Consider the following 14,556-nt stretch of genomic DNA (forward strand, 5'->3'; position numbering starts at 1 on the left):
TATATTATAAAATCATTTATTTAAAAAGGTAGTTCTTTTCCTTAACTATAATTTGGTAGATTCATGATGTAAATTGATTTTCTAAAATAAGCCCCTGATTTTGGTTTCAGTAATTTCTCAGCTGGTGCCGAAAAGTGAATTGTGATTGTTTGGGGGCTTAGCAAACAGTGTCATCTAATAGAGAGTCACAAATATAACTTTCTTCTTTATTTGTGGACTTTGCTTGAGGGTTGTTACATGAGAGAAAGGCGCACTTGAATTTCACTTCTGACAACCTCCCAAGCACAGGAGCTGTATTTCTTTCTCTTCAGATACTTAAGCATTCCGAGGAAGTAATTCCGGATAAGATTTCCCAAATAGTCGGGACAAACCAGAGTTTCTTCTTTCGTCTGCCCCAGCTCTTCTAGACTGTGATCAAGGCCAGAGAGCAGTTTGTCGAGGAGCGTGTGCTCCCAAGCTGCAGGGCTCTTGTCTGTATTGAACAGGTTGAAGGTCTGCTGGAGCATCAGGAGGCGCAAACAGGTGCGTTGTGTCTTCTGCATTTGGGTGATGTTCCCTCTTTCCCAAGGAAATCGGAAGTCGGTTCTGTCGTTCAGGCATAAGTGAGGGGGGATGCTTTTCAGCTGTCCCAAAAGACTGAAGATGTCCCGTTTTTCAGGGCTGTGGATCCAAGGCATGTCCCCGCCAAGAGAACAAGCCAGGATGGAGCCCAGCATCACTCCTGCCACTAGCCACCAACAGATCTGGGCCATTGAGAATTGGACGATTCGCTAGGCGTCCTGCAGGGGGCTCACGGGCACCGCTCAACAGCGCCAAGGTTCCTCCGTGGGTTCTCTGGAAAGCGTGCTTCTCGAGCGGCCGCAAGAGGGCGCGCGAACGCAGACTTGCAGCCTTTCGTGGTCGGGTAGCGGAGAGAAAAGTCCACGGCCTCATTGGGGAGCTAACTCCGCGCTGCTTTAATAGTGTAGGAAAGAGAACTGCCGCTCGGCGGCCGGCAGCGCTGAAGACCGAGCTTTGCGGTGGCCTCGCCGGGGACATGTTTCTTAGGGACCGAGCTCAGAACCTCGCATTTGCTGCTCTTTCCCCCAGTTTTGTGCTTGCCTTCCGCACAAAACTCTAGCGAGGCCATTTTTACAACGAATCCGTTTACTGAGGGATTTGAGGCTCGGAATCCGCACATGTTGAGTCGTTTTTACAGCTTCGGGACAGTGTCTGTGCGAGATGCTGCCAGGTTCAGAGACGGGGGAACACGGGAGCTTTGGGATGTGACAGGACGGCGTTGGGGACGCCATCGGAGTGAGTCGGGGCGCGGCCACCCTGGGGCCCGAGCCCGGGAAGAATGTGCGCCCCGGGACAGGCTTTGTGACCTTCGTGGTGACTTTTCAACGTTACAGCGTTACAGGTGATGGGGTAAGTATTGAAAAGATGAAAAGTGGGAACATTAAATCCGCGTTTTACCAAAATATTTAAATATTTTAATATTAAGTAAAAATATCAAAGGTAAAGTGTTGAAACTATTTTTCACGTTTCAACTTCAAACAACATTTAATTAAACTTTTTAAAAGATTAAGATCCTTTAATATTGAAAAAATGCCAAACGTAATATTTACAAAATATTTTTTAACATTAAGATTATTAAGAGCATTTTACTTAACTTTATTGAAACTGTATTTTATGTACACCGAGACAAGTGGCTCCGTGACAATTTTAAATAATTTTTATTTAATTTGACATCACTGAAACGGCTTTCATAGGACTCCACCTTGAAAATACTGTTAAACAGGAAAGTTAGAGTTGTGTAAAAGCAGTGGAGGACAGTTTGATTTTCTTTCGACAGAATGAAGAGAACTATATGAATGAATGCTTGGTGTTCAGAATTTTAGCAACTGCATGGAACTTGCCAAAGTTTTACTTGTATGGGGCTTCCTTCCTCTGTAAGATTCTCAGGGCTTCGCAACACAAGGTCATTCTTGTCTTTTAAATTTTGATATTTTGTTCATCACGGACGTTTCAGCATTAATTTTCATTTTTTAGCATTGAATGAAAATAATATTTATTTTCATTACTTAGATTTGGTACCTTCTCAACTTCCGTGTCTGAGGAACATAATCACTTTACCCCACTCTTAACCCAGGAGATAGCTTTTGAATTAGAGTGTTGTGATCTTCAGTGGCTGAAAATCTCAGAATGTCTCATTTCCCATCATCCTCTTCACCCCACCCCCTTTTAATTCTTTTACCATTTTCCAGGTCTTTGCAACTTTTTAATTTAATCTGTGCCTTAACATAATATCACCAGAGGTATCCTGAATCTGCGGACGGGGAAGGGATTATTTAGTTCATTTATAAGATTCATAGAACAGCCATTTGTGTTTTTGTTTCTTTGACAACTTTCCTCCATTCTGGTTTTCTGTAGAGAGTTTTAAGTGTGCTGTAAGATATCCCTCAATTAATGTGCCAGGCGCTGATCTAAGCGTGGTAACTAGGGCCTGTTCCTTCAAAGTCCTACATACAAGCCCCTCTCCTAGGGTTTCCATTGGGGAACCTCACCACGCACACCCCCGAGAGTATTAAAAAAGCTGCAATCAAAGCTTCTCTTGGCTTGGCTGAACATGGACTGTACGATTATCATATGTTACCCTAATACTAAAGGCAACTATCACTCCCTATGTTCAGATTCTCAGCCTGTAATTTGCAAATTTTTTGTTTAATCTTTACAATTTCCTATGTGACCACTAGTAAAGTTGTCTCGGTGTTTTAAGAGCGGAAATGAAAATCTGATGTCATCTCAATTCAGGAGCCACAGATTTTGAAAAAAGTGAAGCTTTCGGCTGACTTCCAGTCCGTCCTCTTCATCAGTTCCCTTTGCTCTGAGCTGCACTGAGCATGCTCGGACTTCATTCATCCTAACTGAGCCTTTAATGTCTGTCCCCCCTGCTCCCTGGAGACCAGTCAGCATCCCTGTCTTCCTTTCCCTGAATCCACATTGCCAAGCACATTGTCGCCTCTGTGCAGTCATCGCCTCTTGGGTGACAGAATGAAGAGCACTGTATGAATTAACCCTTAGTGTTGACCCTTGATCTGTCCTGATAGCACAAAACTACCTTGGGGGAGGGAATCATGGTATCCAACAAGTCCACGCAATTTCACATAATATAGATTTCTTGCGTGATCTTAATTGTCAAAAAAGTGTATATAAACCTTGTGATACTTTCTCATTGTAATGGGGAAGAATATTTTTGACCAAAACCACACTTACTTTAAATGCTTTCATCACTCCCATGGTGTCCCAGAGAATATTTATACATGGCTTTATGTCAGGTTGAAATCATGTAACCTAATTCAATCATTCAATCAAGCACGTGGGGTTAGGAAGATACAGGGTTTATCAATCCACTAGGCTCCACAATATTTTAAACTCTTGTGGTGGTGAATTTTCTGTGTCATTTTGATTGGACTACGGGGTACCCAGATATTTGGTCAAACGATCTAAGTGCGTGCGAGGGTGGTTTGAGGTGAGATTAACATTTCAGTAGATGGACTGAGGAAAGCGGATCGATCACCCTTCCTGATCTGAGTGGCCCTCATCGAACGGTCTGAAGGCCTGAATAGACCAAAAGGCTGACCCTCGAGTGTCAAAACGACAAAATCTAATTTAGCTGCAACCGAACTGGAGTCTAAGGCTATAGCAAAGGGAACAATGAAGGACTAGTAGAAGGAAACAAGGAAAGAAAGAGCCAATTACTCTGGCAGGGACTTAAAGGAGAGTGATTCCAGTCTGGAGGCCAGCCGTCAGCTGTGCAAAACCAGCCACATGATTCCTGTCATTTTTCCCCCCAGATGTAATCAGTTTGGGGACAAGGAGGAGAAATCATGCCAACAAACTCACTGGAGACTCATTTGAAATAACACCACCAAATAACTCAATCCCTAATTTGATCTGGCAGAATAATGGATATTAGTCCTATTCAATATGCATTTCACATGATTACCGGACCCACTCAGAAACGTGGATCATCTCAATATCATTAATACTCAAGAAGATGATATAGCTGGAAAGTTATCTGACTATTAAAAATCAGGATGACATTTTTGAGCACTTACTATGGACTAGGGTCTGTCCTAAGCACTTGCGATTCATGGCTCTGAACACTCCTTTGAATGCATATGCATTTATAAAACAGGTGTTTCTCAAGCACCTTCATGTGTCAGTCTTGTTCTCGTCACTTCAGTGCATATCAGTTAACAGAATGGGCGGATATAGGTCCTTTTATTAACCCCATTTTATGAAAGAGGAAACAGAGCCACAGCCCCATTTTATGAAAGAGGAAACAGAGCCACAGGGAGATTAAAAATAACTTTCCCCAATCATAGCAACAGTTGGAATTTAGGCCTTCTGACTCCAGTCCAAGCTCTAAACAACTGTCTAGGGATTTCACTGTTCCTAAGAACCAAAGAGGCTGCTGAGGATCTGAACATCCTTTCTGCAGGGCAGTCTCTGTGCTGGTGACTTTCACATAGCAACTTGGCTAGGTCCACAGACAGCCACCCTACAACTGGCCTAAAAGTGGAGCTGGAGAGAGACAACCATAAGGGAAACCGCCCACCATGACCACAGTTTACACCAGCAGACCACCAGCGTCCACAAACAACACGTCTGTAACTTCTTGTAACTAACACACTTGACATCTTCTGTTTACCTTGAAAATTGAGAGGACTGTGCACCAAAGTGTGCCCAGTTTCTTACATTCCAAGTTCTCCAGCTGCTGCTGGCTGTTGCACTTCACAGATCTTGATGCTTGCTTTGGTTTACTGAGCCAGTGAGCTCATGTGACTGGTATAGTCTCCTCCTAGTGGAATCGAACTTAAAACCACCAAAACGTCTGTGGAATGTGCTCCTGGATTCTGTAGCAGCTCTTGTAGTGTAGACGTGTGGGCCGTGTTGGTCCTGCAGCTACCTTTAGTTACTGTTTCTGTGCCTGGCTTGTCGCGTATACACACACACACACACACACACACACACACACACACACACACACACACGCGTGCTGTCTTGCCCTAGATGGGCAGGGAGGATCAGGGTGGATACATTCCCACTAGGCTGCCTCTAGCTAACACTGCTCAGGGATTCTCCACAGACATCCACAGCCCCCATATTTGTGACCTGGGTCTCCCTGGTCCCCTTCCCCAGCCACACGTATCTGGGGCAGCTGAAGTCAAGGGTCAAGGAAATGACCTGTGAGAGCTGGGCAGGTAGCTCAGGGCAGCGCGGCTCTGCTCTCACCCTTGTCTCGGCCACAGCTAGCTCTGCCTCTCGGGTCTCCCACACTTTCAAACCTATGTAAACTTCTAATATATTATCATAAAAGTACGTTAGTAACTCCCTAAGAGTGAACACAATATGGCTACTAGAGATTTTCAGGACAAAGTGACAGTACAGGGCTTGCTAGCACCATTTAAGAACCATTGGCTGGCCTGCAGAGGTCTACTGTAGAACCAATGAAGTCCTGAAGAAGGATCGCCAACCTACATGCAACAGAAACTGACAACCAGAACCCCAGTTGCTAGAACACTACCCCTCTCTTTCAGAATAGTTGATATTAGCCTTGCCTGAGCACTCTACCTAGTTGATAAATCCACTCAAAACAATAAGAAGATTACTCTGAGAAATCCAGAATTAAAAGAAAGGAAAATGATGATTCCATAAGATTCTGCTGTTACTCTGGATAATAATAATAATCGTGATATTAAAAATGGTAACATTTGGGGTCGGCCCGGTGGCTCAGGTGGTCGTAGCTCCGTGCTCCTAATGCTGAAGGCTGCCGGTTCGATTCCCACATGGGCCAGTGGGCTCTCAACCACAAGGTTCCCTGTTGGACTCCTCAACTCCCACAAGGGATGGTGGGCTCCACTCCCTGCACCTTAAGCTAAGCTAAGCTGATGCTGAGCTCCCAGATGGCTCAGTTGGTTGGAGCATATCCTCTCAACCACAAGGTTGCCAGTTCGACTTCCAGTTCGACTTCCACAAGGGATGGTGGGTTGCGCCCCCTGCAACTAACAATGGCAACTGGACCTGGAGCTGAGCTGCACCCTCCACAACTACAATTGAAAGGGCAATTTGACTTGGACAAAATCTTGAAAGTACACGCTGTTCCCCCAATAAAGTCCTGTTCCCCTTCCCCAATAAAATCTTTTAAAAAATGATAACATTAAATGTATTTGAAGATCACAAACAATGACTCAATCTTTCTGACACACCTATTTATATTACTACTCATTCATAAAACTAGTTGGAGAGAATTAGAAATTTGGAGAGATGAACTACAGGCATATCTCATTTTATTGTGCTTCACAGATATATTTTTTTTACAAAGTGAAGGCAAGGCCCTCCACCAGCAAAACGATTGACTCAATTTACTGAAATACTTGCTTTATTGAGGTGGTTTGGAACTGAACCTGCAATATCTCCTAGGTCTGCCTGTATTCGAAATGTACCAAAAATCTTAGGGATGGTTGAGATCATGGCTTGTCTAAAAGGGCCCATTAAAAGAAAGAAAAGATGGAAATGACAAGGAACTTAAGACCAAAGAGAGGCCAGGAGATTAAATCAGTATAGCAGAGAGAGTGAAATGTTCAGGGATTCTGAAGTCCACCTCAAATGGCAAAGGATTGCTATTATTTTTCAGGATAATAGAGACTTTGGTATAAGGGAATTAAACTGACTGACTTTAAGTACTAATGAAAAGTAGACAAATACCTTTTAAATAGTCATAAGGGAATACATTTTCCTGCCAACTGAAAAAAAAAAATCCAAGATTTCTTCAGTTGAATATATTGAAATAATTTTTTTAACCCATTAACTGCTGACTCTGGACATTATTATTTTGGACTCTTGGTTTTTCTTGTGAGTTTGTGAATAAACAAAAGGCACCAAACACTTTCCATTCTAAAAGTAACCCAGCATATAGGCTCTGACTTTTCTTCTTCAGGACTTCATTGGTTCTACAGTAGACCTCTGCAGGCCAGCCAATGGTTCTCATTCCCAAAGACGATAATTGTTTCTCACCAGCCACTTAAACTGGACTTCCTGTTGTCTACAGATGGAGTCCAGTGAAGAATCTCTTCTCTCTATCTTTGCAACCAATGGTTTTGATGTGAGCACTGAAGAGACCTTACGTGTGAGCAAGATGGAGGAACATTATGCACTTCCTAGACAGAAGCAGTGAGTGCTTTTAAAGGGCTACTTACCAAGGAGAGTCTGGCTTGAACCCCAAACTCAGCCACATTGCTTAGTTTAGTTGTCTTTAATTTTCTAGCCTCATCTTATTTGAAAAATCAACATAAAACTTCAGGCTGAAATAAGCATACCATTAAAATCCCCATTAATAAAAAATGATAGAAGTATTATTTGTATTGGAAATAAAGATTAGGTAAATAACTTTAGATCTACAAAGTACAATCAGCCAGTGATGAGGTCTCCAAGAAAGTTCCTGGAAAGAGGAGAGGATCCAGATGGGAATCATGGAATAAAGGCAAACGAAAGATTCATCATCAAAAAAACAGACTAGAAATTCCACTTTAATGCAAATAACATCTCTGAAATATTTAAGTATAAACATGTCCTATGTAATAGAAGGATGAGGACGGGGAGAAAGACTTTGATAGGATAGCATTTCTTAAACTTTTGGATCACTTTACCCTATGAACAATTATTGAGGACCTGGTAAGTTTTTTTATTTATGTGAATAGTATCTATCAATATTTCCCACACAATACATGTAAACTGAGAAACTTTTTTTTTAATTTTTTATTAGGGAATATTGGGGAACGGTGTGTTTCTCGAGGGCCCATCAGCTCCAAGTCATTGTCCTTCAGTCTGGTTGTGAAGGGCGCAGCTCAGCTCCAAGTCCAGTCACTGTTTTCAATCTTAGTTGCAGGGGGTGCAGCCCACCATCCCGTGTGGGAATTGAACCAGCAACCTTGTTAAGAGCTCGAGCTCTAACCAACTGAGCCATCCGGCCGCCCCTCCGAAAGCTCAGTAGCAGCTTGTTGTCTTCAATCTAGTTGTGGAGGGCTCAGCTCACTGGCCCATGTGGGAATCAAACTGGCGAACCTGTTGTTAAGAACTCTTGCTCTAACTAACTGAGACATCTGGCCACCCCCTGAGAAACTTTTAATACATAAGATTATACACGCACGCGTTCTATGAACTGTTAGTGCGATGACATCATCAATATCAGTTGACATCTGGAAAAGCACACCAGACACATATGGGAGAATGAGAGGGAAAAAGACGACATCTTAATAGTATAATAAAAATAGTTTGATGTTGTGGACTCACAGAAAGTGTCTCAAGAGTCCCCAAACCAGTTTCAGAAACACAACTATTGGAAAATGGAAGTAATGTTTACATTTAAATGAGTACTGAACTTACCTATGTAAATTGTGATGGTGTGTCTATTATTGATACCAAAAGAGTTCAAAGAGGGTAAAGGGTAATGATTTTAAAAATAAACTAAAAACGTTACCATTGACCTTTTACCTAGTCCCAACCTCATTAATATGGTGCATAGTAAAGAGCTAGGAGTGAGTTCTTTTAATACTGTTAAGTAATACATTAACATAGATGATTTTCCCACATTTTGACCCGTGTCATCTATTTTTCTTAGGGGTAAGCTTTAGCAAGATGTCGTTTATTTTATTTATTTATTTTTTTAGGTGTATAAACTTTTTATTAACAGACAAGTCCTATAGATTTATTTCTTCTTAGACATACCCACAGTGCAGCCTTGGCAGCGGGTGGTCTTGGTGTGTTGGCCTCGAACACAAAGTCCCCAGAAGTGGCTCAGCCCTCTGTGGGTCTGAATTTTCTTCAGTCGCTGCAGGTCTTCATGGAACTTGTTGTCCAGACCATTGGCCAGGACCTGGCTGTATTTTCCATTCTTCACATACTTCTGTCTGTTCAAGAACCAGTCTGGAATCTTGTACCAGCGTGCATTCTGCATAATGGAGAGCCCACGTTCCACCTCCTCCTTAGTGTGCTCTCCTGCCCTCTTGGGGAGATCGATGTCTGTGTGCCTCAACACCACATGAGCATATCTTTGCCCCACACCCTTAACTGCAGTGATGACAAAGGCTATTTTCCGCTACCCATCCATACGGGTGTTGAGTTCTCGCAAAACGTGCTGCTGGAACTTTTCAGGGGTCACTAGAGACATGGCGGAGGTGTGAAAGCCTCCTGTGAAAGAGCAACAAGGTGTCATTTTGATTTTGGAAACCATAACCAAAGTCCGAAATAAAAACTCTTGGCTCAGACGTTGGCCTGCCCAACATCTATGTCCCACACAGAGACACATAAAGCTTTTTCCGCTGGCCCCAGACTCTACACGCACAGTCTGAGTGGCAAAGGCCCTCATGCCTGGGCTGTGACCTCACTGTCCAGGAGTCTGGATAGCTGTCTAGGTTTGCTGCCCTAGAGCTGTCAGTGCAGGATAAGGTTACCTTACTTCCAACAGAATCCACAGAAAGCTGAGCATGTGATGACCATCTTAACACACTTCATGGGGTTTCCTGGTATGTATGACAAGAAATTAATTTTTTTGTTTTTTGTATGTTTCCTCATTTGGTTTTCATAGACTCTATCATCCATTCATGATTAATTGTCACAGGGTACACTATAATAGCTTTTTAAATATTTACATTAATGACTAATGGTTCTAATTTTTTTTATTTACATAGGTTTGATGATTTTTGTGTTTTGGACCCTAATCCACAGGAGGGTTCCAAGCTCCAACTTTAAATGTACCTGCTCAATGCAGTGTTCACCATCTTAAAAAAAAAAAAAAGAATTGATTCCCCAATGCCCTCTTTTCAATTACATAAATTAAACAAATGAATTTTCACAAAGGTATTTGCTACTATTAGAAATGGTATCTTTCAGGGGCCTGCTGGTTTCTCAGTTGGTTGAAGCACTGTGCTCCCAACGCCAAGGTTGCCGTCTGGATTCCCACATGGGCCAGTGAGCTGCACCCTCCACAGTTAAGAGTGTGAACAATGGCTCTCCCTGGAGCTGGGCTGCTGTGAGTGGCTGTCTGACCTACAACCTGCGACCGCTGCCTCAGGTGAGGGGAGCGCAAGGCTCCTAACACCAGCGTGGGCCAGGGAGCTGTGTCCTACACAACTAGACTGAGAAACAATGGCTTGAAGTGGGGGGCAAAAGAAGGGGGAGGAAAAAGAAATTGTGTTCTTCTAATATGCGCATTACTAATATATGTTGGGCTGGGAAGCCTCTGCCCTACTTGTTGCTAAATATACTCAAATAACTGTGACCATTTTGTTCAACTATTGTTTTCACACTGTTCATTTTTTAAAGGAGGCTGCATAATGACCTGAATTTAAGAGATTCCTTGGATTGGATTGGTCCCAGGAATAATTTTCCCTGCACTGTAACCCTCCTCCCTTCCCATGCTCAGCACGCTGCTGTGCTATCAGAGCAAAAGGTGCTGGGGACCCTGCTGTTGGCCATGTCTCCGTGGGAGAACTCTGCTCTTCTCCCCTCTGAACTGGAATGACCCGGAGAAACAGCTGACAGTGCTGCCCATTCCATTGGATTGTTCCTCCTCCTGAGGACGTGCCCGCTGCAGTCCACGCTTTAAACGTCTCTGTTCTCCTTCCACGCGCTGGAGCTGCTGCTGACTTTCAACTCCTACACGTTTCTACACGTGCACTGTGGTTTTGGGAGCAAATGTGAGTCCCGCGCATGGTGCAGCGTCCTCGTGGTGGAATCAGAGGTGGAACTGCCTACCAGAGACCCGAATGATTGCCTGGATTCTTTCCCAAGTCGTGGGTGTAGACGGGTGGGCCGAGCTCCGTGCCTTTACTGCGCTACTGTGTCTTTACTGGATGTCAGAGAGACCTTGAAGGCTGCAGCGCAGGAAATCAGCGGGCAGGGACAGTGGAGGCGGGGCCATGTTCACAGTCTCGCTTTGGAGGCTGGAAAACTTCCAGGGCTTCCAGCTGGGGCTGCACGGTGATCCCCCACACCCCATCCCTGGTCACCTGGTGAGGATCCCTGCCTCCTGTGTGCCCCCCCTCAGGCAGACCAGAAGCACTTAAGGGTGTAAAGTCTGCCGCTGTCGTGGGACACGTGCAATTGATTTTGCGTATTGACCTTGTACTAAACGTCTTCATCCATTCACATCAAACAACAGGATAGTGGGCTCCATTTCAGTTTGAACTTCCAATATTAGGGCCTCTAATAGCTACTCCAGGTCCACTCTTTTTGCCTGCTAATGTGCTCTGTGTATAAACTAAGCACGTCTATGTTCTTGCAACCAGTGGCCATTGATATAACCTTTGAAGATATGTCCCATGTTATCTTCAGAATAGCTCCCCAGGAGTCTATAAGATACCTGTGGGGCAAGAAAGTACCTTATCAACCTTGATTCCTTGGCACCTAGCCCGGTGGTTACCACTGGAGGAGTTCAGGAAATACTCATGAAGAGAATAACCATGGTAATAATAAAAACAGAATAATACCAACACACACATATAATTTTGGAGAATGTAAAAATTGATCAAAAGTCAAGTGCTAATTATTTATGGTTAAAGGAAGCTGTAAAAGATTTTTGAAGAGTATTTTTAAAAATTTGTTTTGATTTCAAGAATATTTTCCTCAAGTTTGTATTTGCAAAATGTAGAATATTGAAACGAGAAACAAATTCCTGGTTCTTATTGTAATACTCACTCTCTTCTTTTTGCCTTTTCTATAAGTAGCTGGAAAGAACTATTGATTGCTTTTTTCCAGCTTGGCAAACAATAATATAATTGATTAGAGACGATCCAGTATAACATTCTTCTTTATTTCTTGATTTTTTCTATGGGGATTATTAAATAAGAGAGCAGTATACTTCAATTTCCTTTCTGACAACTTCCTACTTCTTCAAATAGGGAACTATGCCCTGGAAGAATCTTTGGACTGAAATACCCAAATAAGACAAATCTGAAGGATTTTCATTTTTGTCTTTTGCTCCAGTTGTTCCTGACTTTATGGTCAAGACTAGAGGGTAATGTATCCAGGAGGATCTTACTCTAAGCAGCGCTGTAGTCTTCTCTGCAGAACAGGTTGAAGATTTGCTGGAGAATCTGATGGTAGATACAGGTAGTTTATGTCTTCTGGATTTTGATATCAGGAAAATTGAAGTGGATTTTGCAGTCCAGAGTAATTTAGAGGCGTTCTTTTTTAGATGCCTTAAAAGCATGATTTCCTTGTTTTCCAGGCTCTGGATCCAAGGCATATCCCAAGCAAAGGAACAGATACAGTTACAGCAGAGGATCACCATTGCCATTAACGGAGACCGGAAGTTGAGAATTTCAGTCCCTTATCGGGACCACAGTGAAACTGAGCGCGCAGCCGCCCAACCGCTAGAAGGGGGCGCCCTTACTCCCTGTTAACGGACCAACAGGCGCCGCCGACCCAGAGGGACCCGCCTCCCGGTCCAGCGCGGCGGACTTCGGCGCCGCATCCACTCGGGCAACCTGGGCTTAGCTGTCCGCTGGAGCCGCGGCCCGGGCGAGGAGCCCCGGGGCCGCGGGAACGGCGAGTAAGTTCTTCCTTTTGGCGCCTGACTGCGGCGGGGCAGCTCTGCCGGGCTTTGCACGGAGCCTTTTATTTTCTGGACCTGCCCCTGCGGGGATCCTCTCCTTTCTCAGAGAATAGTTTAGCCAAACCGGTTTACTTTCAGGTAATGATGGCTAGAAATCAGAGTGTGCAGTGGTATGTGTTCGGATTCAGGATTGTTTCTGGGGAGAATGACCCAAATTCAGGGGAATGGTAAACGCATCTACAATCTGGAGATGAATCATATATGTATATGTATATACATACACACACATATATGTATACGGATAAATATATATATGATTTTATTAAAATTCAATGGTCCTGGGAGGAGCCTGCCTCGGAGGAGAATTTAATCCCAGTGATGGTAACTCAGAGCTGCAGGGGTGCACACACAGGGGGCCAAGCAAGCTTGCCCCAAGGCAAAGTGCTGAGTGTTGGAGGAAAGATGTAAATGAACTTGGAACTCAGGAAAGCCAAGAGTCCTCCCTTGATTTCCCTGTCTGGTTCCTAACCACAGCCCCGTGGAATCCTACTCGGGGCGTCTTTCTGCTTAAAAGTCAAGAGTGAAAAGTAGGAGGTGAGGGCACACTGGCCCAGGACAAAACTGAGCATCTTCCTTTTTAATGTGTGATGTAATGGGAGTGGAATTTTTGACTCTAAGTAAGGCACTCGGGTTCCTTTCTTTCAGATTATAACAGGATTTAAAATGACTAGGGTCTGAAACAACGGTGGAGTTCCTAGAGGGCTTGGACTGTCCTCACGGCTGTTAGGCCACATATAGGCCAGGAACATGAACCTTCTTATCTTAAAAGCCATCTTGTCTTGCTTTGTACCTTGTACCTGCTGGCTTGTATTTGTCTTAGGCCTGGAGAAGCCACCTGGAATGTAGAAACCACCTTATCCTGTCTTGCTTTGTACTTTGTCTCCTAGGGGCTTGTGATCAACGGGCCTGGGCTGGCCTGGGCGGGCCTGGGCGACCTAGACAGAGTCCTGGGGGCCAGGGTGTGGAGCCGGAGGGCTTGGTCATGCCCAAAACCCTTGGTTACTAGAGACAATGTAACAAAAACCACCTGAAGCATTAAAAGGGGAACAACCTCGGTTACCCCCTCCTATAAAACTCCATACCCTTTTTTGCTCGGAGAGGTTATGGTCTTTTCTACTCTGACCTTCTGCAGCTCAAACATGCCAAATAAATTCTAATAGATCAATTTCGGTCTCCCGTGACTCATTCCTCCAGTCGTACCTGACAAGGGCCAGAGTGCTTCTGCCCTGAGGGGCAAGCAGATGGTGGTGGTAGGGGGGGAATCCCAGGAAAAGGGGTTCTGAAGAGGGGATTACCTGGAGTGCTGATGAGAATCTGTTGGTGAGTGTGATAGTAATGCTTCCACCAGCCTCTTTCGCACCTCTGAGGGTCTCTCTTAACGAAGTACAGAGTGTCCGCCCCTGAAAGGCCACTATATTGATGGTCTGTCTGCCATATACATGTAAGTCGAGGCATAGATTTATGAGTCTTCTTCAAAAGTGATGCTTTCTCTTGCCTCCCTCTTCTCCCTTAAGATCCACCCTCCTCCTATTCTCTTAATCATTATGCTGCCCACTTCCCTAGTGGACCCTCAATAAACATTTGCTGAATTGAACTGGTAATTTATATAGTGTTTATTTTATTGCATGTAGTAGTTGCTTAATTATTTGGTTCACACTCATTCAAGCTGAAAAGTTGTGTATTGATTTAAGGGAGTCATCTCTCATAGATTCTAATATGAATAGGTGCAAGAAAACCTCAGTGTTACTACCAGGTGAGCAAAATGGCTGCTTACTTAGTTTTCCACTGTCGATCTGCTGCTGCCAACTAGGCAATATATGCAAATCACACCTCTAACCTCAGCCTTTGAAAGATGATGGGAGGGGGTTATAACAGATCTACAAGCCAGTTAC

At 44.0% G+C, this 14,556-nt stretch overlaps 1 protein-coding gene, 1 long non-coding RNA gene and 1 pseudogene across 3 annotated transcripts; 1 reads left to right on the top strand and 2 right to left on the bottom strand.

Annotated features, from left to right (window-relative positions):
• Positions 1-233: 233 nt before the first annotated feature.
• LOC308504943 (interferon omega-1-like) lies at positions 234-752 on the bottom strand (the record flags this gene model as incomplete). The annotated part of the gene is made up of 1 exon (XM_081066473.1): positions 234-752. One exon carries the CDS (start codon positions 750-752, stop codon positions 234-236), a length of 519 nt encoding a protein of 172 aa, XP_080922599.1.
• A 209-nt stretch (positions 753-961) lies between these two features.
• Positions 962-13,827, top strand: LOC308505158. Its single transcript, XR_013994469.1, has 5 exons — positions 962-1,410; positions 9,940-10,120; positions 10,372-10,745; positions 12,034-12,159; positions 12,278-13,827. It is a non-coding gene; the product is annotated as an uncharacterized lncRNA (long non-coding RNA).
• LOC308504832 (small ribosomal subunit protein uS13-like) lies at positions 8,756-9,217 on the bottom strand (annotated as a pseudogene). The gene has a single exon. The product of its transcript is annotated as a small ribosomal subunit protein uS13-like (transcript).
• Positions 13,828-14,556: the final 729 nt, after the last annotated feature.

This window comes from Rhinolophus hipposideros (assembly GCF_964194185.1).
Source record: "Rhinolophus hipposideros genome assembly, chromosome: 11".
Lineage (NCBI taxonomy): Eukaryota > Metazoa > Chordata > Mammalia > Chiroptera > Rhinolophidae > Rhinolophus > Rhinolophus hipposideros.